At 54.1% G+C, this 23,305-nt stretch overlaps 1 protein-coding gene across 7 annotated transcripts in view; it reads left to right on the top strand.

Annotated features, from left to right (window-relative positions):
* AFAP1 (actin filament associated protein 1) overlaps window positions 1-23,305 on the top strand; it is a 101,552-nt gene that overhangs the window by 60,105 nt on the left and 18,142 nt on the right. For all 7 annotated transcript variants that reach the window (XM_039838006.1, XM_039838005.1, XM_039838004.1 and 4 more), the window contains 5 exons: window positions 5,741-5,836; window positions 8,510-8,591; window positions 11,812-11,961; window positions 19,199-19,410; window positions 21,056-21,201. In XM_039838006.1, coding sequence (XP_039693940.1) covers window positions 5,741-5,836; window positions 8,510-8,591; window positions 11,812-11,961; window positions 19,199-19,410; window positions 21,056-21,201 — 686 coding nt within the window. The remainder of the gene's footprint in view (window positions 1-5,740; window positions 5,837-8,509; window positions 8,592-11,811; window positions 11,962-19,198; window positions 19,411-21,055; window positions 21,202-23,305) is intronic.

The following is a 23,305-nucleotide window of genomic DNA, read 5'->3' as shown; positions in this document are numbered from 1 at the left end:
TACATTCTACTTCTGCATATTTACTATCCCCACCCACCTCTTTTAGTCTGGTTAATTTCTTCTTGTTACTTCCAGCTCCCTGTTTTTCTCTCCCTATGTCTGATCTGCTATTAAACGTGTTCAGTGGGCTCTTCATTTTGGTTACGGTAATCTTCAGCTCTAGAATTTCCAGCTGTTTCTTTCAGGAATGCTCGTCTGGCTTTTTGTCTCCATAGCAAGCGCGGGACAGGCGTGGCCGTGTTGACCGTGGTCCCGACGGGGTTCCGTGGACCCGCTTCTGCCACCTGTCGTGCGTGTTCTTGTTCGTTCCGTCTTGTCTTCCGCTGTGTCAGAGAATCCGATGATCGTGCTGGCCATTCTGTTTGGGCAAAAAACTATTTCCGTCATTTTCGTGTAATAGCTTCATCGAGGCATAAGTCACGTGCCATACATCACCCTTCTTCAGTGCGGTCCGGCGGTTTTTAACACCTTCGCAGAGCTGCGCAGCCATCACCGTAATCTCACTGCAGAACGTTTTCATCTCCCCAGAGAGAGACTGCGCCACAGCTCCCACCTCTGCCCCCCGAGGGGGCCACTCGGCCGCTCTTTGCCCCTGTGGAGTTGCCTGTTCTCAGCATCTCGTAGAAATACATTCACACGTGTGTCTTTTCGTGACTGGCTTCCTTCACTTAGCACAGTGTTTCCAGGTTCATGCGCACTGTGCTCCGTCGGTTCTCATTCCTTCTCCTCGTTTTTCGTGTCCTAGCTGAGCAACTATCGTTGCATCCAAGGCCCTGAAGATTTACACCTGTGTTTTTTCCCAGTAGTTTTATGTAGTGTGAGGTCTTAATTTAGTCTGTGATCCTCTTTTTAAAACTAATGTAGACTATCATCCCATGTCGTGGTGAACTTATCGAGGCTCTCGATACTGTGAAGCCGGCTTCACTGTCACAGGCAGGTGTTTTCTAAGTAAAGGGCACACACCCTTCGTCCGGTCCGAAAAGTCTGAGGACCGCTCAGCCAGTCCACGACTTGACACACACTTCTTCAAGAATCCTGCCAAATTTGTTTCTCTTTTTTTCGTCTGCAACTTCCATTACCAGCAGCGCTTGCCAAAATTAACATTAACTGACTGTGTGAGTGTGTGTGTGTGTGTGTCTGTGTGTGTGTGTGTACAGATGTCGAAAACATGAGCCGTTTTGTAGGGGTCAGTCAGGAGACAAGAGCCAGTGTTCCCAGAAGCGGAGTGGTTAGGTTTCCTTAAAAAATGTGCAGAGATTGTGTTTCTGGAGATGAGGGCTCAAGTTAAAAGCAAACAAAAATACCGCAGAACATAGAACGATTTGTTTTCTGAAGGATCCGAATTTGGATCCAATTCTCTTAAAAACATATTGAACTTGTCACAGAGCATGGCTCTTTAGAATGAAATGTATTAATACAGAAAGCTCATTTGCAGCTGTTCAAAGAATTTGGGTGATAAATCCTTTAATTATTACTTGTTAATTAACTCCGCAGGGGCAGTGTGGCCATAAATAGAGATCAGGGTAGGAAGATAGTTTCGTGAAAATAGCCTGAAATACTCCAACTGGCTGGTTGATAAAACCCGTGGCAGGAGAGACTGGCTCGTGCTCACTGATTGTTCACAGTGCCTTTCTCTGTACCTGGGACATTGTTTAGTCTGCGGGAAGATAAATTCATCTCCTGGTGCCAGATGCCACAGCTAACCCCTCGTCTGGCCCGGGTTTGTCTGGGTCTCCTTTGGTCTGCCGATCAGCAGTGGGGGAGACGTTCAGGTTCTAGCAGGGGAGGTTCATAGAGAACAAACTTGTGTAGCTGACCTAAGCATACAGATATGTTTGGGTCGGGTTTGTTCGGAAAGGCTTCTCAGAAAATGTGACCGTGTGACTTAGATTCGATGGCGACGTAATTTCACCTGGCAAGTCCAGTGATTCCTCAGGTCCCTGAGCCTTTGTTTGCTGGCAAAGGGGATCTGGTATGGGACAGGGGAGAGCCAAGGGGACAGCTCAGTGACCAGAGAGAGAGAGCGTGTGAGGAGGCCGGCCGTGGGGGGTGCGTTGGTGCTGCAGGCCTGGCTTTTCTGTACGCGCCCCCTTTTACAAAACATTGTTTTCCCTGAGGACTTGAGAAATCCACGCAGAGGAGCGGGGAACCTTTGTCACGAGTCTTTACTTATTCTGTGGGACGGCCTGGTTTCTTTCCTTCTGTTTTTCGTCCATTTTTTTTTCCATAGAAAATTTCAAGTCCAATTTATTTCTTCATTCCCTCCTTTTTTTTTTTTTTTTTTTGAATTAAACTTGTTTTAGTTGCCATTACGCGCTAAGCATTGGGAATACCAAGAGGCACAGTTTCTTCTATGAAGATGAGCACAGCTTCATAGAAAGACCAGGCCTGTAAATATGCAGCGCACATGACCTGTGTCCCACAGAGGGATGCGTGGCCATCGGGGCACGTGGAGAGGGGTGACTGTACCGTATACCCCTGTGGGAGGCCGGAGCAGGCCTGCTGGTCACGTGAGGCCTAGGCTGAATCTCCAAGCGCGAGTCCTACTTAGCTAAGAGAAAAAGCACATGTCCTCGGTCGTGGAGCACGTGACCACACCCAGGCGGCGGGTAGGAGCACGGAGCAGGACCCTGCCGAGGGGCTGCTGCGCCTCTCCCCCTGTGAAAAACGGAGAAAGAAAAAGAGAAAAGACAACTGGTTTTTGAAGAAAAGCTTTGCCGTGGGTAGGCTTCTGCGGTTCACGTTTCGTAGGGTTCAGCCTTCCGGTGCGGAGCGAAGGACTCGTGAACCTCGGGTTCGTTCGTATGGTTGGATGCCGCAGTCGGGGAAGGAGCTCGAGGCTGCTTCGCACCGGTCCTGGGAGAGGCCCTGGGGTGGGCATTTCAGTCAGTTTATCGCTTCGCCTTCACAGTGACCCTCGGTGTTGTTTTGGGCGGGGAGCCGGAAATAAGGCTCAGAGTCTAGATCGCTCAGCCTCGCTTAGGGAGGAAGTGGTAGAATTGGGGCGCGAACCCCAGTTGCTGTCTGACGCAAGAGCCCAGGCGTTGCCCATTGTGTTACACTCTTTCCCTAGAGAAAAGACAAACTCTTGTCTTTAGATCACATAAAAATTTGCCTCGGCACCTGAAGATTTGATAGACACGTCGGGAGGTGAGGGATCAGCGAAGACGTCCCACGGCAGGGAGATCAGCGCGGAGCAGGGAGAGGCTCGCGGGTTCCCCTTCCAGACGCATAGAAGGCCCAGGTCGCCGGCTCGCCGTCCCCCCGGCTACGCTCTCATGCCTCGGACTCTGCAAGGGGCAAGTGTTTCTGGGCTTTTTCTTCCTTTTCCTTTTTCCTATTTTAGTCTCAAATGTGGACATCGCTCTTTATTCCTAAAACAGCTGAGCAGCAAAATGGCTGGAAACACTGGGCTGTGAGTCCCTGGCTCTGACCCCAGCAGCAGTGCAGGCCGAGTGAATCTGGATGTCTGTTGAGATCATATTGCAAAATTACTTACTACATGGATATCTGGGACTGGGGCGTTTCTTTTCTGCTGAGAAGGTGCTTGGGTTGAACTCAGAACTGTAGCTTCGTTCCAAAAAGGATAGAAGACATTTTGAAAGACTTGCCTGCTGACTTTCGTGTTACAAAAATGTAGGTTTCCCCGACCCGGAATCTTGTCTGTCTTACTTACTGCGTGTCCTCAGTGGTCGGAATCACGCCCAGCTCTCGTGGGAGCTCGGTAACGATGGCAGGGACAGTGGGTGACGGAGGGGTGGCTGTGAACACCAGTAGTGCCAAGGACCACTGCTTACATGCTGCAGACCTCACACCTGGAAGTCTAGGCCAGGATCGTTTTGCGAGCTCTCGCCACAAATCACGGGCCGCTCACGTGGTGACGGTGTCGGTGATGACAGCCGCCACCGTGTTGCGAGCATCTGTGCGCTGGACGCCAGCTGAGGCTTTTTGCATGTAAGGTCTCATTTTCTCTTAACCGCATAGTTATTATGGCAAGACAGGCCATCTTGACACCCCTTCCTTCGCTGGTAGTGAGGAAACCGAGGCTCAGGGAGGCTCCGACCTTCAGCTAGTCACGGGCGTTCCTCCCTCACAAGTCACTGAGGAGTAGAGCGGGTCAGACGGGGCCGTGTTCGACTCCCAGCGCTGAGCGCACCAGCCGTCCGGCCTCCTCGCCCTGCCTTCTCTAGATCCCAGGCCCCTCCCGGCTCCGCTGCGCTCATCACCCGAGGTGTCCCTTCCAGGCTTGCTGTCCAGCAGGCTCCCCGACAGAGAAACTTCTGGGAGGCCGTGTGCTGGGCTGTCTCTCGCAGCGCCCCCTCCTGCCGCTCCGTGGTGAGCTTCCCTCCCGCCTCCCTGTCCGCTCCGGCCGGGTCTCCCCAGCCTCCTTGCTTCGGCTCCAGCCCACGTGCTGACCGGCCTTCGGCCTTTCCTCCGGATCTTCGTTCCGCTTTGTGTCGCCCTCCCTGCTGGTGACTCACCCCACCCAGGCTGCGATCGTCAGCCTTTGGCCACTGACTCCCTCGTTCGTTTCTAGCTCTGGCTGGAAATTTGCCTTCGCCTCCAGAGGTCTCCCCCTCAGTCTCACCCGACCCGTTTCTCTCCGTCGTCTCCGTCTGAGTAGGTGGCATCAGCCAGTCTCTAGAACCGGGCGCCATCTTGGACTCGGCCTTCCCCTCGTGTCCCACACCCAGCCCATCAGCGGGGCCGACTGAGTCTCCCTCCGGATCGCGTCCCGGGCCCGTTAGCTCCTCTCTGTCCCCAGCGCGGCGGCTGCAGTCCACGCGCGCCATCTGTCACCCGCGGGGATGCGGCAGTGGCCTCTCACGCACTTTCCTGCGCTTTTTCCTGGCGCCTGTGTCATTTCCCCCCCGACGACGCGCGTGCCCGGCCCTCTACCACCTTCCGGGGACCGAGTGTTCGTATGGTTGGGCACTGTCTTGAGGCATTTAGGAGGTAGGGCTGCCGCGGCTGCTCTTCTCAGAGGGGGACGCCGACGCTCGGAACGGTGAACTCGTCGGGCCCAGGTGGAGGCCAGGACGCAGCCAGGCGGCGAGGCTCGGAGCGCGTGCCCTTGACCGCAGCGCCGCCCTGCTTCCCAGACGCCGTTCCGTCACGCCCCTCCTGGGGGCGCCGCAGGCCTTCCCGCTGCGCCTCATAGACTCCAGTCTCCTCCCTGGGCCCGAAGGCACCACGCGACCTGGCCTCTGCGCCCCACCTCCTGCCACAGGAACTCTGGGTTGTCCTCAAACACGTCACAGCCACCACAGGCCTTCATGCCTGCTGTCCCCGCTGCCCGGAGCCCTTTCCACCAGTTCTGCACATGCCGGAGCCTTCTTGACACCCAGCTCGCAGCTCAGATGTCACCCCAGTCAGGCCTCTCTTGGTCTCTCGGTCTCAGCCACGCCGTCTCGTTCAAGGCCCCTTTCCGTGTGGACTCACCGCTGCCTCGGGGGGCCTCCGTTTCCTGGCGAAACTCGCCGTCTTCCTGGGATGGAAGCCCCCCCAAGACAGGACCCTCGTGTGTGCTCGTTCCCCCGCATCCCGAACCCACCCCAGCACCGGCGAATGCATGAGCGAATGAACGAACGAACAGATGAGTGAGTGCTGGCCTCCTGGAACGGAAAGCCAGGCGCTTTTGAGCCCGCAGACCACACACCTCTGTCCATCTCAAGTTTTGACCCCGTATGTAAGTATCTCTGCCTGTGGATGTGCTAACCAATGTCGACACTTATTCCAGGTGATCAGAGAGGTCTACAGCGGCTGCAGTGGGCCGGTGGATTCAGAGTTCCCGCCCCCGTCCAGCTCCCCGGTGCACAAGGCGGAACTGGAGAAGGTAAGGGGCGTGGATTTTCTACGCGTAGTAGCCATACAAGAGGAGTTAGGCCTCCGCAAAGTTTTGATGACGTTCTCTGAGAATTTCAGCACTTGTAGTTGAAAAAGAGAGAGAGAAATGGCAGTAATCCTACTTCCTATGCTTTTCAGGTATCCACTCTGCACGCAGCTTGAGCTAGTCATTTTACAGACTGCATGTTTGGTTTTATTATTCTCAGCTCTGGATGAAGAAATGGACTTAAAGGCGTTAAGGGCCTTGTTCAAGGTCAGCTGGCTATTACGTGGCAGAGAGGAATCCGAATGCAGGTCTGCGTCCTTCCAGGATACAGCAGGCGCTGCATAAGCGTCCCTCCCCGCAGGCTTAGTCCCAGCAGACCAGGCTGTGTTCCCCGGCCCCCTCTGCTCTGTACTCATCTCCCTGTAGAAAGGCGCAGTGAGGATGCAGCGGGGTGGGCCGGCTGAGCCCTTTTGCAGAAACGTTTAAACCCTCCCTGTCACGGCACAGCCCGGCTCTTTCCGACTATGCTTCGTTTGTCTCTACGTACAGAGATCCCGTGTCCACGGAGATCCCTGGCCCCCTGCCACGCGGTGCTCCGTCAGTCCTCGGCACCCCAGGACCTTGACAAGTCCTCCCTGTTTAGCCCCCTGACAGTGAACAGATGCTTTTTTGTCAGCTTTTATTTTAGTAAGGATTCTCCAGAGAAACAGAATCAACAGGGTATGTTTGCGTGCATTCATGTGTGTGTATGTGTCTGTGATTTATATAAGGAGTTTATTTATATTCAAGATTTATGATAAGAAATTGGCTCATGTGATTATGGAGGCTGACAAGTCCAAAATCTGCAATGTGGCCAGCAGATGGCGTCCGAAAGCCGCCTGCTGGAGAATCCCCCTTGCTGGGGGAGGCTGGTCTACTGCTCTGTGCTGGCCTGCAGCTGGCCGGCGAGGCCCACCACATCGGGGAGAGCAGTCTGCTTTTCTCAGAGTTCACCGGTTTAAGTATGAGTCTCATGCAAAACACCCTCCAGGTTGACACATAAAGTTAACCTCACAACCCTCGTCCTGGTATTACAGGCCTGTCACTTTTTTTCCTGATTACAAAACTAACATCTACTTGATGTGGAAAGTTCAGAAAGTTCAGAGAAACGCAAATAGGAGGAATAAAATCGCCGACGAGTCCACCCCGTAGAGGAGGCAGCTCCTCGGCATATTTTGAATCGGTTTTCCCTGTTCACGTGTTTCTTTTATAGTTCGGAAATCTGATGCATAAAAATTTTTATGCTGCTTTTTCCCCACTTTTATATTACTACCAATTTTCTTGGTTTTTAAAAACGTATAGTGAGCAAAGCGTGTTTCTGTATTTTCAGCAGCTGAATAATGTGGAACGCGTTTGCCTGCCATCGTTTATGTCACCTGCTCCCATCACGAGCTCTTCGTTTCTCTTTTGGCCGTTTAAAATAGCCTGGCATCTTTCATGTAGGTCTTTGCTGCTTCTCTATTACCTGAGAATAAACAGACTCCCAGAAGCTAGATTACGAGACCAAAGGATAGAATTTTTTTTAAAGACTTGGATCCCTGTTACTAAGTAAATCACTTTCCAGAGAGGCGGGTCCCGTGTCACCTCCCATCGGCAGTGCGTCACAGTCCCTCTGTCACCCGCTCATGGGGCTTGGCAGGTGTCCCTCTCTCATCTTGGTTTCTGAGGCTGTCCCGGGCCTGTCCAGCGCGGTTGACCTGGTTCCCAGGAAACCCTCCCCAGCCTGAGGGCTGGGACAGCACTGGCTTTCGGTCACCCTCTCGCTGGGACTTGGCATGGGTGAGGTTCCCACTGAATGCCATTGATTCTTTCCCTGCGGCTTTTCCCAGCACTGCTCTAGGACGGCGAACGCCTGTCGCATCCTTGGCCCACGTCGCCTGGACCTCGCATTGTGAGTTGAGCACGTGTGCTCCCCCGTGTCCTGATATCACCCGGATATTTGGTTTTTCTTCCGGCCGGCCAGTCCCTGTGGCACTGGGCTGTGATGCAAAGGCTCTCAGAGGGCCGTTTGGCGCCCGTGTCCTCCACTGTGACCCCACACGTCCTCTGCTCGGAGTGGAAGGATTCCAGCTGTGAAAGATGTCTCTTCCTCAGATACCAACTTAGAGTTCTGATGATGCTCCCGGAATCCAGCTATGAGGACTAGTAGTCCGGTGCCTGCAATGGTTTTAATAGCAAGTTGTCTGCCTGTGTGCCCATTCCAAGCACTTGTTACAAGCGGGTACTTGACACTCGTCCACTTACTGGTAAAGGACGGGAGGAAATCAAACAAGCCACCTACAGTATTGCTCTCTGGAAGCGTCATATGGCTTGGTGAGGGGGAACCTTTTTTTGTAATCTTAACCTTTTTTTTTTTCAAAATGATTTGTAAGAACGTGATTTGAACGGAATAGGCATGGTACTATAGCGTGTGTTAGTAGGACCTCTGAGCTTTTTCTCTGTTCTTTTGATGTTTTGCAGGCTTTTGATAACAAGCCGGTCAGCTAGTCTGTGTTATAGTTGAGCCCTTAACTGCCCGGATTGCTCTGAATTTGGCCCGCATTTTCTTTCAGCTTTGAGATAACTTTTGGTTGGTCCGTGATACATCCCTTGGCCAGTGCGACCACTGTGAGAACTTACTCCTTTTTATCCTTACAGAAACTGTCCTCGGAGCGCCCAAGCTCAGATGGAGAGGGCGTCACGGAAAATGGAGTCGCCGTGTGTAACGGAAAAGAACAGGGTGAGTTCTGCTCGTGCCAAAAACATGTGAAGAGAAACTGAAACGCGGCAGCCAGGTCCGGAAGCTCTGGTCATGCGAAAGCTTCCTCGGGCCCTCAGTCGCGTAGGGGGCGTCGTCCTGCGTTACCCTGATGGAAATCCGCAGAAAACCCCTTCGCTTAACGCCAGTCACTCCACGTGCCATCCCCCCGGACCTTGACCTAGGTTTCCACCTGTCGTTTTGGTGGCGCCCCCGTATGTGTTTTGAATTTATTCAGAGCGGGTCATTGCCTCACCTGACTGATCACCAGGAGGCCCTAAGGCGAGCACTGAGAAACGATTCTCCGGGAAAGCGCTTCGGGTGACGAGACGGGAGCCCACGGGCCCGCCCCGTCACTGCCGTCGCTCGGTCTTGAGCGAGTTTTTCCTCTTTGATGAACCTCAGTTTCCCCGTCTTTAAAATGAGGAGGCTAGACTTGCAGATTTCCAAAAGCTTTTTTAAAAAAAGATTTTCTGAAAATGTATTTTACCTTTATTTTTAAAAAAATATTTTAAATTGTAAAATACACAGCATAAAATTTGCTGTCTTCACCACTTTTTAGTGTCCAGTTCAGTGGCATAAAGTACGTTCATAATGTCGTGCAGCCGTAGTCACCGTCCATGTCCAGGACGTTTCCATCATCCCAAACTGAAACCCTGTCCCCATGAACCAGTGACTTCCTCCCCCGCCCCCTCCCCCAGCCCCGGCACCACCATCCTACTTTCTGTCCCTGTGAGTTTGACCCCTCTGGAGACACCTCGTAAAGTAGAATCATATGGTATTGAACTTGATGTGACTGGCTTACGTCGCCCAGCACAGCATCCTCTAGGTTCACCTGTGTCACAGCGGGCGGCGGAATCCCCGTCCTCTCTGAGGCTGACCGCTGGTCCAGGGCGTGGATGCACCACATCGTGTTACCCTTCACCTGTCGCTGGGCACTCGGGTCACTTCCACCTCTCGTTCGTTGTGAATAACGCTGCCGTGAATGTGGAGATACAGATATCGAATTCCTTTTTTGCAGTCAGCTTTATGGAGTATACGTACCATATAATAGAATTCACCTTTTTGGCATACAGCTCTGAGTTTTGACAAACGCTTACTGGCATGCGAGTTATCACCACAGGGACGATGTAAAACATTCCTTTCGCCCCAAACGTTCCCTTTTCCTCCTCTGTGTCATCTGCCTCTACCCCTCGCCCCCGGTAGCGGCTGGTCTGTTTTCTGTCCATCACCAAAGCGTCCTGTAACGGGAAACAGACAGTCAGTAGCCCCTGGGTCTGGCTGCTTTGACTAAGGTCCTGAACGTGAGATGCGTCCGTGCAGCGGCCTGCTCAGCGATCTGCTCCTTTACGTGGCCGCAGGGCGTTGGCGTGTGGACACACAGTCAGCTCATCCGCCACCCACCAAAGGACGCCCGTGCTGTCTGCGCCTACGAGGGGTCGTGCCTTTAGCTGTGTAGACGTCCGCAGGAGTCCGGTTTTTGCGTGAACACGTTTTCATCTCTCTTGCTTAGGTGCCTGGGAGCGGGATTCCTCGGTCAGACGCACCCGCGACGGCCTCGGGTTGTCGTCTTCGCTTTGTGTCGCGGTGTTTGTTTCACGTTGGCCGTTCGAATAGACGCGTAGCGCTGTGTATTGTGGCTTTGACGTGCGTTTTCCTAATGACGAACAAAGTTCACCATTTTAAAACGTGCTGCTTTGCCATCCTGGTACCCTCTTTCGTGAAATGCCTACTCAAATCTTTTGCCCTTATTTTTATTGAATCGTTTGCTTTTATCCTTGACATCTGAGAGTTTTTTTCTGTGTTCCGAATACAAGTCCTGTGTCCGATGTGTCAGCACGCGATTTCCTGCACAGCGTGTGGGCTGACGAGGGGTGGGACCCATGGGTGGCGGGGAAGGGCTTGGCCGTGCACAGCCCGACAGCCACTGTGCTCGAAGCTGCCACCGCGGCTTCCTGGGCGAGCAGCTGCCCAGCCCGCCAACCTGCACTCCGCCCTTAGCGTGGACCAGTTGTCCCCGCTCTGAAATGCAGTCACCATAAAGCACATAGCCGCTCGGGCCGCTAAGAGTCTCGGAACCCAAGTAATGTGGGCGACTGTGATATTACAGGGTTCACTCCAGAAGGCCACGGTCTCCGCTTTTGCCTGGTGACTGTAACTCCGTCGATTCTGAGGGTATTTTTAGTCCTCCCCATCCAAAGTACGGTCTGTCGCCCGCCGGGCACAGGGTGTGTCATCAGAGCCCAGAAGGCTGTCTCTGAGATTCGCCCTGACGTGGAGCCGTCTTAGGGTCCTGCCAGATGTCGGGGCGCGGCGGGCGTTGCCTCGGTCGGACTCGCCTTGTTTCCCGTTTCGTCTCCCGGGTCCCCGCGTAAAGTGAGGTCCTGCGGAGAGAACGTGTGGACGCGCGTGTGAGTGAGTTCACCTGTATCGGACGTTCTGTTATCTCTTTATTCGTTTGTTTATAAGAGCAGCCTTCTGTACTTCGTAAAGGTGACCTTGGTTTAAACTTTTTTTTTGCCCGGCACGGTGCTTCGCGTGTCGTCGACAGTAAACAGCTCCTGAAGGAAGTGAATCGTCGCAGTGCGTTCTGGCTTCTCTCTCAGCTTTCGTCCTCGCCCTCCCTCTTGACCAGTTTGTAGCTGAGAAGTTTCCGCACAGGTCCCTCTGTCCTAGCTGTCGTGGCTCAGACAGAGCGCTGGCCACTCAGAGAAAGTGCTGGACGCACGCAGCTCTGGCACACAGCCTCCTGACTGAACGTGGACACAGTCCAGACCCCACGCGGTCAGAGCCACAGGGGATGGCTAAGACTCCTGTCTCCTCGTAAGGCGACGACCCCAGCATTTAATAAACCGGTGCAGTGTGCTTTGGGGGGATCGGTAAGCCGTCCCCCAACACAGCCACTGACGTCAGGAGAGGGAGGCGAGGTCCAAATGCCCGTCCATGTGGAAGCCTTGATTGTCCTGACTGGCACTGCACGTGGTTAAGAGTTAACCCTGCGTGACAGCCGTCAGTAGACGCGGCGAGTAAATATTCCCACGATGTTAACCCGTGTGCCGGTAGCTGCCGTGTAGCAGGTGCTCAATAAGGAAAAATGGAGGGACGGAAAATTGGCCGCAACTTAATGCTTTATTTTGATGTGTTTCCAGTTAAAGTCTACAATTAAAGCATGCTTTTTTATCGTTGTCATTATTCTTGACAGTTAAGAGGAAAAAAAGTTCCAAATCAGAGAGCAAGGGAACCGTGTCTAAAGTCACCGGGAAGAAAATCACCAAGATCATCGGTCTGGGAAAGAAAAAGCCGTCGACAGATGAGCAGACCTCCTCAGCCGAGGAGGACGTCCCCACCTGCGGTAAGGCGAAGGCCCGCCCGGAGGGGCGGTGCGCGAGGCCGCTGTCCCCCGGGGCCGCCTGCACCACGGCCGGCCCAGCCTCATTCGCTGGGGCTTCGTTCGGGCTCTCGATGAGGCCTGTGATCATCTGAACTGGGGGGAGTGTTTTGCGTTTTTACTGCTCATTTATAAAAGACTTTGCGGGGGTTTGAGATGATATCTTAGGTTCTCAAGATGAAAAACAAAACCTCTCTTTGATCCGTGAAGTTCTCAAATTCCTCTTTGGCGTTTTTAGACTGGCAGGTGTGCGCGGGCTGTCAGCCCACGAGGCCGGGCACTTAGGATTGAGGTCAGTCCTTTCCCTCGGGCCGAAGTAATACAACCGAGCTTTCCTGTAACGTTCCACTTCCAGACTTCAGTTTCAAACCCAGGCCACCTGTGGACCATCTCCCTGGTCCATCCTCCTCCTGTGAGGATTTTCCGGGCAGCTGCTGTTTGTCACGACCGAGCTAGTGCGTGGCGGGCGGTGGTGGCCAGGACAGCCCCCGCCCTCCCGGGGCTTCCAGGCTGGTCGCAGAGGGTGGGCCTGACGCAGGTGATCGCAGAGGTGGACAGGTAAGTAACTCCTCTGCAGGCAGCGAGGGCGTCTGACAGGCACCCAAGTGAGGTGGAGGGACAGTCAGGGACACTGTCTGTGCACAAGTGCGGTTTTACAAAGTAATGTTTCCTAAGCAACCAAGTTTGGAAGAACCAGGCAACTCTTTTAAGGAGAAAAAGGTGAGAAGCTGAATGATGGGCGTCTGCCCTTCTCGAAGACGTCAAGACCGAGCTGTAGTTCCTTGTGCGTCCCCGCCGCGCGCTCCGCTCTCCGTCAGCGCGTGTGCGCAGCTCCTTTTATTCGTGGAGTCTGTTTCCCGCTGTCTCATCCTCTCTCCTATTGACCTTCCGTTCCGCTCAGGGTACTGACACCCAGAAATGTGCCGTTTAGCTGCTGCCTAAGCCGGGCCACACGAGGAGTTTGTTCAGTGGACACCAGGTCCCGGCGTGTGAGCTCGTGCCGAAAGGACAGTACGGCGAATGGGCGCTGGGGCCGGGGAGGGGCAGGTGCCAGGGCACGGGCAGGAGGGGCTGGAGAGCCAGGCTCAGAGCATCCTGCGGGGGACAGGGTCCTGCGGGGGGACAAGGTCGGTGCTCCGCTCCCTCTGGCTTTCACGTTGTGATTCTGAGAAGTTGCACAACAGGCTCCCATAGAAGCGGCTGCCTGCGCGTTGAGTTAGGAGGCAAAGCAATGACATCAGAGGACCAAGGGCCCGGAGACTCGTGCACTCAGAGGTCCCCGAGCTGTCCTCGTCGAGTGGCAGTCGGGTCACAGAAGCGGGTCGACATGTTTTTTTCCACTGCCCTCCATCCCCGCGTGCACGGAAGGAGGGAGCGACCACCTGCTGGCATCCGAGCGGCGGGACAGAGTGCGGGGCAGAGGGCGGACGGGGAGGCGTGATGCGCGGACGCCTGGCGCTTTGCCCTGGCCTCTGGTGCTGTCAAAGCAGCACACAGCCCTCGGTCCTGGGGTGCTCCCCCTCGTGCGCCCGCCCCGCAGAGGGAGGTGGGAGCTAGGGTCACAGATGGAAAGAGGGAATTAGCCCCCCAAAGCAACTGCTTCTTTCTTGAGCAGTGGAGGAAACAGACATCCTTTCATGAAAACAACCGTACAGAAGGCGACTTAGAGGCTGTGGTCCAGGCGCCTCGTCTCACCAACGAGAACACCGAGCTCAGAGGGGCGTGCGACTCGCTCCGAGCCCCACAGCCCGCTGGGCGCACAGCCAGGCCCGCTGACCCAGCTCTGCCTATTCCTCGTGGCCCACGCCTTCTCCGTCTTCCTACTGTCCCCCAAAACGTCCCCCGCTCATGACGCCTCTCAGACCGCTTCGCTTGTGTCGGTGACGAGACGCCGCAGTGAACCTGCCACCGGGCGCGCTCTGGCACACACGGTCGCTCACTCGGAGCAGGATGGTGCGTCTGCAGCCTGTGCTTACCGCGCGCGGGCGTCTGTCCCATGCTTAGAGGACGTCTTTTGCTGCTGTTAAGAGAACGTCCTCTGTCCACAGATTTTAAAATTGGCACCTCCTTCTTTGCTAGGGCGAGGAGACAGGAAGGGTCGGGAGAGGAAGAAAGGGAGAAATGACGGCCCTCGGTTATTTCGGTACAGCCGCAGTTTGAGGCAGAGGGGGCAGCGGGACTAAGGCCCAGGGCACCGAGCCTGCCCAGCTGGGTTCCGCGGCTGCGGGGAGCAGCCTGGAGCGCGGGAGAGCCGAGTTCCAATCCCGGCTCTTCCGTGACGTGCAGCCCGGGCTCTGGGTACGTGACGAAAATGCTGGGGGGTAGGGCAGAAGACGGTTTCCTGCAGGTGCTCCCACAGGTGAGGGGAGGGGACCGAGTGCCACAGGGCCACCCGGTCAGCCCAGCCAGCCCCTCGGTGGGACTTGCCGCCACCCCGTGCCTCACTCTTCTCCGAGGCTTGCAGAGTGACGCGTTCAGCGGCGGCCGGGTCAGCTCCGCACACAGCCACGTGGCTGAGACTTCTGAGCCGTGCGCGCTCCTGAGCAGAGGGCCTTTCGTTTGCTCCCAACTCCCGGACCATCACCACTTCATGAATCGAGCTGTTCGTTTCGGGACAAGCCTGTCACGAATGCTGTCTGCTGTCCGGGCTCGCACACAGGCCTCTCGACCGGCCCCCTCCTGCTGTATGTCCCTCCAGGACGCTGACGGGAGTTGGGAACCGTAGACCGGTCGTATCATCCCGTGCTTCTTTTTTTTTAAGGCTCTTTCGCTGCTCGTTTCGGGGCCTCTCACAGTCTTGTCCTGACTTCACGTTCCAGTGTTTTCTCCTGTGTGACTGGATTCAGATTCAGGTCCAGTTCGCTCGCCAGTCGTGTCCCCAGCACAGAGTCTGGCGGATGATGGCAACTTGGAAAATGCTTGCTGACCGAATGAATTACCTTAAGCAACTTACGCAACCTCTCTGAGCCTCAGGCTCTTCGTCTGTGAAATGGGCCCGATACTGAAATTACTCTGTTTTCGTAAGAGTTTAAGATAAAATACGTGAAACTTAAACTCAGTGCCTACCTTATAATGTGCACTCAGTAAATGGAGCTGCCATTATCGTTCGTTTACTTACTGGATATGCTTTTTAAAAATCACTAAGCATAGCAGACGTGTGCAAGACAGCGTGAGGGCAGTGCCAGGTGAGAGGCACAGATCGTAAGAAATCCAGAAGCTGAGAGAAGAGGAAGAGCCGCCCAGGCCGCGAGGCGGAGGCCTCATGAGTCAGGATGACCGACCGGACTCACTGGATGAAGAACTTACCGCGTGTTTCTGGGTCTCTCCCGGCGCTGATGTTCTGTGACTGTGCGGAGTCTTCGACAATAGGATTTTTTCGTGGACGTACGAGAAGGTTCTACTCTCCTCACTTTCTGTCATGCTCCAGCCCGCCACAGGTCAGGTGACACTGGATTCGGGGGGGAGGAAAGCGTTCTTGGGGTTTGGCCCGTGAGTTCCCTGGCATGTGTGCCTGTTGGAGGACACGTGCCAAAGATGAGAAGGCAGAGGTTTCGGCGTCGGCAGCCTGTCGACGTCGGCCATCCCCCAGCCCTGCCCTGCCGTACCCGCGGCTGCCGCTCGGACGCCCCTCCCCAGGGCCTGCTCCTCTCAGCCGCTTGTAAACCAAGACTCGCGAAGGTAAAACCGGCAGTTAGGCCGGGCGAACGTCCTCTCCAAGGTGACCCAGCGAGTAGCCTCCCCGGTAGACACCTCTGTGTCCCATCCTGGAGAGAAGAAACAAGCGGGCGCCCGCCCCCCACTCCTGCCGGGCGGCCCCTGCCGGCCCCCCTGCCGGCCCTCCTGCAGCCCCCCCGCCCCGCGCCCAGAGACGCCGGGCGCCCCAGCCGCTGAGCGGAGCGCGGTGTCTGTCGCCTGCCTTCGGTCCTCTGTCAGTTTAACCTGTCCTACAGCGTTGGTTTGTAGTTGAGGAGCCCGTGTCCTCTCGCCGTGGTTTTGCAAGAAAGCTTAGTTTTTCTGTACCATTCCGAGCAAAAATAATCTCAAAAAATCAAACCAAAATTTCCAAATCATTAAGACACAGTACCATCCCACCATAGCACGATAAGTAGGATCTGAAAAGTAACACATGGCGTTGCCCTTATAACCCACTGAAGCGACCAGGGCAGGCCTGGGACCCCAGTGGCCCCAGCCCTTGGCCTGGCTGCTCTTTGGCGCCACCTGGCGGTGAGAGCGTGCGCCAGCAGAAATGTCGATGGGGTCACGGGGCCCTCCTGAGTCACACGGGTTCCCTCAGCCAGACTGGCGCTGTTGGGCTCGGAGAATGTGAGGGGACAAGGGGACCAAGCTCTGACTGCACATTCCTTAGATGGGGCTGCGGCATTTCCCTGTGCGACCCCCCACGTTCCTGTTCCCTACCCAGGAAATCGGGATTTCAGGCCACCCCTTCCTGAGGAGAGCGGAGGGCGGTGCACCGGGCAGCGGAGGCCAGCTGCCGCGTGTGGGCGGTGCCTGGAGGGGACTGTTTATAGAAACGGGCCTGTTACCCAGCGATTCTCTTGCGTTTCCCTGTGGGAACTGTAAACAAATCTGAGGGAGGCGTTAAAATATGGCAGCTTCATGCGAAGTCCTGCTCTACGTAAGATGGGACTCTGTCCAATAGAATCACTCCTTCCGTGACTCACGTGTCAGGAAGTTCGTGGCACTTGGCGACTGGGCCAGAGTTGGTCAGGGGAGGAAAGAGGAGAGCACCTTCCGCTTGTCAGGAACGCGTCACCCCTTGTTAGCGGGGTGTCCTCCGACCTCTGCGCCTGCACCCAGTGCACCAGGCGTTGAATTCTGGGGTTAGAATTCCTTTGTGAGTGTGAAACGGGGCCGCCCCTGTTACCTGCGAGCAGGCAGACGGCCGCCAGGCCCACCTGCGGCCTCAGGTCCTCGGAGAACATTGCCACATCTCACTCCCCGGCTCAGCGCCGTCACCTCCTGCATCAGAGGCCCGCTTCCTACCACAGATCCCAAGCATTGCCATGGCCCGGTCCCCAGATGCTTCGAGTCTCGGTTTCCGCGGCCAGGCCTCCTTCCTTCTCCAGGCCTGGGGACCCCCTACCCCTCAGGGCCCATGGAGGGGCGCCTCGCCGCAGAACCACGTCAGGTCACACTTGGGCGTCCCTGTGGCCAGCCCTAACTGCAGCCTCCGTCAGCGCCTAGCGCAGCGCGTCTTTGTGAAGCTTGTTCTTGCGTGCGTCCCGCAGATCACGGTGCTCGGGGGCGGTTCCGTGTCCTCCGGCCTGTGTACGTGTGCTGTCACGTTTGTCTCAGCCACCGTGCCGTCGTGCTCACAGAATACTTAATGGTGGGTGTGGTGAGCGGTCATTTCACCAAAGTTCAAAGAGCTGGGACCTCACCCTGATTCCTTACTCACAGATGGCACCACAATCATAGACATTAAATAGTTCTAATTGCGATTACTCAGATATTATAGTTGACCGTGTGCAATTAAGTAGAGCTTTCTTTTTTTAAAGAGTAAGCGTATCAGAACTACGTCATTTACAAATAGCGATTTACAGAACGAACGGCAGAATGTGAGGCCCACAGCTATATTCAGAATAACAGCTCTGTATCTGCCGCCTTTGACTCTCGAGAGCATCCGGTCAGGCCTTGCTGGTGGCTTTGAACACGACGCTCACCCAACAGGGAGTGCACCTCTGCCTTCATAAAGCAAACCCTTGAGGTGTCACCTCCACTTCTCCCAAGCACATGAGCCCACGGGCTCGCTCCCCACTTTTTCTGTGATTTCACAGACCCAGCGACATGCACCCCAAACCAAAATCCGTTCCGGGACCAACAGTGCGGATTCCCTTTTGTCGAGGGCATGTCGGCAGGACTGACATCACATGAAGCCAGATGAAAATCTAAACTTTCTAAGTGTCACCTGGTGAACCCGTCGAGCAGATGTTCACACGCAATGTGTAAAGCATCCTTCTGGGCCCTGTAACATGCCTGTTCGGGTGTTCGTTTCGGTTTGGTTTCTAACCTCTCTAGCATTTACCTGTTGCCGATGAAGTGTGTAACACTGGAACGTAGCAGAAGCGGAGGCGCCTTGCAGACTCGGGGTTGGTCAGCGTTTGTTTTGTCCGCGAGCCGCGCGTGCGTGCGGGCGCCGTGTTTGAGTTGCAGGGGGAGGCGGCTGACCTCGGGCATCTCGGTTTTGTTTCTTCCTTACTGACCGATCTGCATTTTGTCTGCTCTTTAACTCACTTCCTAAATCTTAGAGGAAGGGGACAGTAACTTACCAGCATGATGGAGTGGACAGAAGTCGCAGCCGCCTGTGACATCTATTTTTCATGCTGGGTTATTTCCAGAAAAACATACGTTTGTGACAAATGGAAATGACCAGTTTTTAATATTGGAAGAGGTTTTGTTAACGTCCTGTGGCGTTCCCTCTCGTGGAGATACCCACGTCTACGCATCTCTGTGTCTTTTCTATACCTACAGTGGAAGCTTCCGTGCAGCGCGGTAGCCGCGAGTGGCAAACCTGCACATGCACCTGACTCGAGGGTCCCGATCTCCTGTGGGCAGGCGTCGCCGGGCGGACCCGGCAGGTCAGCTGGCTGCCCCAGAGAGCAGGGGCGCTGCGGCCGTGGGTCTCGGTGGGGATCTCACGCCGGGGTGGTTCCATCGTCGGCGGCCGGCACACGTCCAGTGTTGGGGGCTTATCGCCCCCAAGGCCTCCTGTTTCCCGGAAAGCTCACACTCTCAGCAGTATTTTCTCGTGTTCTCGCGTTAAGCCAAAATCCGCCTTCCTGTAACTTTTGCTCTAGATATGTCCTTCGCGGCTACTCAAATGAACCTGAAACCTTTTCCATGATTCTGTCCCCTCGGCTGGGTGGAGCCTGCCACCAGGCCCGCGTTTCCTTCTCGCCGTGAGAAGCCGTGGGCCTAGTGGCCTTCCCCATCCCCCGGCGACCTCCAGGTCCCACGGAGCCTTAACCGTCTGGTGACCGGTACTCGCCACGCGCTCCGCAGCACGTCCGCCGGGGCTTCCGATGCGCGCCGTCTCGTGCGGAGCCATCGACAGCGATGCGCGTCCCGCGCAGTGATTTGCGTTTGAAGGCGTGCGGGGGCTTTGCCCGTGCACGTTACCGGCCGGCTTCTCCCCGCGGCGGGTCCCCGGGACGCTGAGTCTGGCTCCTGTCCCCCGCAGGCTACCTGAACGTGCTGTCCAACAGCCGCTGGCGTGAGCGCTGGTGCAGAGTCCGGGGTAACAAGCTGGTTCTCCACAAGGACAGGACCGACCTGAAGACCCACATCGCCTCCATTCCCCTCCGAGGCTGCGAGGTGATCCCCGGGTTGGATTCCAGACACCCACTGACGTTCCGACTGCTTCGCAACGGGCAGGAGGTGGCCGTGCTGGAGGTGGGTGGCCTTCGGCCCAGAAGCGCCTCTGACGCCTGTGCTGACGGCGTGTCCAGTGAGTCGTGCCCTTTCCTCTCACTCTGCCCATTCGTTCACCTCTGCTTTCTGTGCTGTCGCCCCCCTTTCCGAGGGGTTGGAGATCACAGGTGCCAGGGCCGACTGCGCCCCAGTTGCTGACCGTGCAGCACACGGTCCCACGGAGAGAAGGCCCGGCCCAGATGGAGGCAGGACCGCGGGGTTCTGCCGCGCACCTCGATCGCAGCCAGGCCTTTTCTTCCCTCAGCTTCACATGTCTGTAAACATGTGTGTTCATAAACACGGGTGTCCGTAGACACGCATGGCGGCTAGCATCGGCTGCTCGGGAAGCCCTTCCGCAGGCGGAAGCCGGCAGGGCGGGTGGCCGTGGCAGGCGGCTGGAAACGTGAACGAGGACACCCTGCTCTCGGTGTAAAATGGCGCAGGGCTCCTCCGAGAGCGCTGGCCGCGGACCTGAGAGGGAGCAGGGACGAGGAGGCGCGAGCTGGCGGAGCGAGGAGCCCGCCCGCACCTGCGCCTGATGCCTGGCGGAGGCGTGAGGAAGGAGGCGTGGGGAAGGAGGCGTGGGGAAGGCGGCGTGGGGAGGGCGCGGGGCAGGGACGGGGAGCTTGATGAGGAAGCTGCCTGTGCTCCGGCACTGCAGGGGCCCCAAGTCCTCCAAAGAGAGGGCGTGTCCCACTGCCCTCCTCCGTCCCCCAGGCAGTAAATGATGCACACAGCATCCGCCATGGCAAAACATTCTGAAAGTATTTTTATTCGTATTTATTTCTTCTTTGACATTCAGTTAACTTACCCATTTGGTAGCTCAGTGTCCCCTAAACTTTGAGCGTTGTTTACATATTTAGTTAATCAAACTCATTTAGATATTTTATCTACCACTATACATGTGGCATAATTTATTTTCTAAGTCACGTAACAAGAATGACTTAAATTTAATGAACCGAATCTTCAAGATGTATTTCAGATTTGCAAGTTAAGCAGACCAAATTCAGGGCTGGGGAGCATTTAAGTATGTTTAAAAATAGCACGCACAAAGCAGCCCCACGATGGGGAAACACTGCACCTGTATAAACACGACCAATGTAAAAGTATTTTATACCATCTCATCAAGGGAGGTAAAATTGCCACTTCAGGCCCTCTCAGGAGACAGCACCGCGGGCTGAGGTCAGCAGAGTTCGAGACCAGCAGCGCAGGCCCAGCGAGGCTTTCCAGGCCCAGAGTAGTTGCAGAGGCCTCTTTTTCTGGCCAGATTTTGTTGCCAAATGAATGAGGCTTTCTAAACAATCCCCTTAGCTGAGAGTTAACTAATCACATTCATTTCGGTGTCTTCCACTGTAGTGCCTCAGCCAAAGTAATCAGAAGGCATTTTAGGACCTCGGATTGTATTTCCTTGGGCGTAGTCATCATGCAGCCTCGCGTTAGGGCTCAGCGTGAATGCAGCGTTGACCACGTGGCCTAGGCAGCAAGGGCACCTCCCCTCCCGTTCATGCTCCTTCCGTGTCCCCTCCTGTCCTGGTATGCGGTCCTGGTTTTGACACGTTTATGAAAACGTGAAAGCTCTTTACCGTTAGTTAAACAAAGTGCGCTTTCTTCTGCTTTACCGCCACAGGCGGCGTCTTCGGAGGACATGGGCAGATGGATCGGTATTTTGCTGGCCGAGACGGGGTCCTCGGCAGACCCCGGGGCGCTGCACTATGATTACATAGACGTGGAGCTGTCCGCGAACGTCATCCAGACAGCCAAGCAGGCCTTCTGGTAAGGGCCCTCGCCACGGAAATGGCACCCACCTGGAACGACTCTATGTTGTCCCTATTTTTTTTTTTTACTTTTTAGTGAGTCTGTAGCCTCAGGGGAAAAACAACTGAAGATTTTTTTTGTTGTTTTACATTAATCTAAACTTTGGTGAAATATTTGTCATTTTAACCGTCTGTGCTTTCTGTCAGAATAGAGGTTGGCAAACTTTGTAAAAGGTAAGATAGTAAATGTTTTTGGCTTCGTGGGCCAGACATTCCCTGTTGAACTACTCGGCTCTGCCATTGCAGCCACAGACAGAACATAAATGAGAGGGCGTGACTGTGTTCTAATAAAACTTTATTTGCAAACACAGGCAGTGGGCCAGATGTGGCCTGTGGGCTGTAGTTTGCTGACCCCTGTGTTAGGGGAACAGTTCTGTGAAACAGAAATGATTCTACATGTCGTGGTTATAAGGACTGAGCTTCAAAGCCATCCATCCATCATTTACTTTGCAAATTTTAATTGCGATTTTTTTTAAGACTGTATATGCAAACTCATTCTTTTGAACCATGATTTTTTTTTTTTTTTTTTTTAATGTATCGATGGCAAAGATCATTACAGCCGCGGACTCCTGGGGGTATGGAAGGCCCTCTCGGGCTGTCCCTGCTGACGCTCATTCAGAGACATCGTTTTCCTTCTCGGTTGTGCCGATGCCTCAGCGGTGCCAGACCAGTGGTGGGCACACCCTCACAGCAGTCACGACGCGGGGCTGCGGTCATTGTGTTCGCCACCGCCACACACTTGCAGTAAACGAAAATGCTGGATCCGTATACGATGTCCCTGAGGGAGCACTAAAGTGATTACTTCTTCTGTAAAAGTCGTAGAATGAACGCTTATTTAATGCTTGGCCAGGATATTTCGGAGCTAAGTCAGTAAAGATACCTCTGGCCCACATTCGAATTCAGGCCACGCATTGTCCCCAGCTAGGGTAAGTGGCCTGGACAGAGCAAATCAGTCTTGTTCAAGTTTGCCAGAAAATCTCCAGTAAGTGAGAGGTTTTCCAGAGTATAAACTGCCTCTTTTTACCACATGTCTTTTGTGAAAATCACGACGACATACATAGTCAAGGACTGGCTGTTCTGTTTTGTGGTTATTATTTTTCTGTAATAACATTCTATTTAATCAGCAAAATGCAGGTAAATTACGACTCTCCTAGTCATTCATTAACCAAAGCACATATATATAAAGTGGCTTTAAAGAAATGTAACATCCATAAATTGGGTTTTACAAAATCTACACATCCAGAGTGACATACAAGAAGAGTTTATGGTTGTTAACTGGTTACTTGGAAGTTACGAGGTTTTCAAAAGCCTCTCTTGAGTCCACATGTAACTTCAGGTGTAATCAGCAAACTGCTAACCACATTTAAGACAAACCCTGAGTAAAAATATTTCTCCTAGAACACTCTTGGCTTCTGCTTTCTAAATGAGTGGAATATCAATCTAAACCAAATGTGAGGTCACATTTTTGAGAAAGGAATGTAGATCGCAATATTGAAAAATTGTTTATTAAAAATACGCACGTAATGGGTTTATGGCTGCAAGGACATTTGCTACCTCATTACAATCTTTATATGTAGGCGTCAGTTAGCAAAAGTTTATTTTCACGTTTCAGTGTTCTAGCTAAATATTCTTGTAAAACTTGAGAGGACGTTTTAACAAAGAAACAATGTGCAAAATATGAAATATGGTAGGTTGCCAGTGTAATAAATAGTCTAAGATTAAATTAACATTTTGCTTTTATGCAGATTGGCAGCCAGTTAATGAATCTGTTCAAGGTCGTGAGGGGAAGTGTCTGCGCATTGGCCGTGTCTCGGGGAGAAAGGGCAGTGATATGTTTTAGCAGACAGACAGTAAAAGAAAAAAGTAGCAATTTAAATTCTCCCAGGAAAAGTGGCACATATGAATAATGGCAGACTGTTAAAACACATTTTCCAGAGGCTCGTTTTTAAATGAGATATATAGACTATACGATACAAAAGCAAGTTCTTAATTTTTCTCCTGAAACTCTTCTCGAGCCAAGCTCGGCTGGAGAGCCATGGGAAGCCGTGGAAATGAGGAAGGCG

This window comes from Pteropus medius, unplaced genomic scaffold (genome assembly GCF_902729225.1).
Source record: "Pteropus medius unplaced genomic scaffold, Ma_sr-lr_union100, whole genome shotgun sequence".
NCBI lineage: Eukaryota > Metazoa > Chordata > Mammalia > Chiroptera > Pteropodidae > Pteropus > Pteropus medius.
This window is presented reverse-complemented; position numbering and strand designations above follow the sequence as displayed.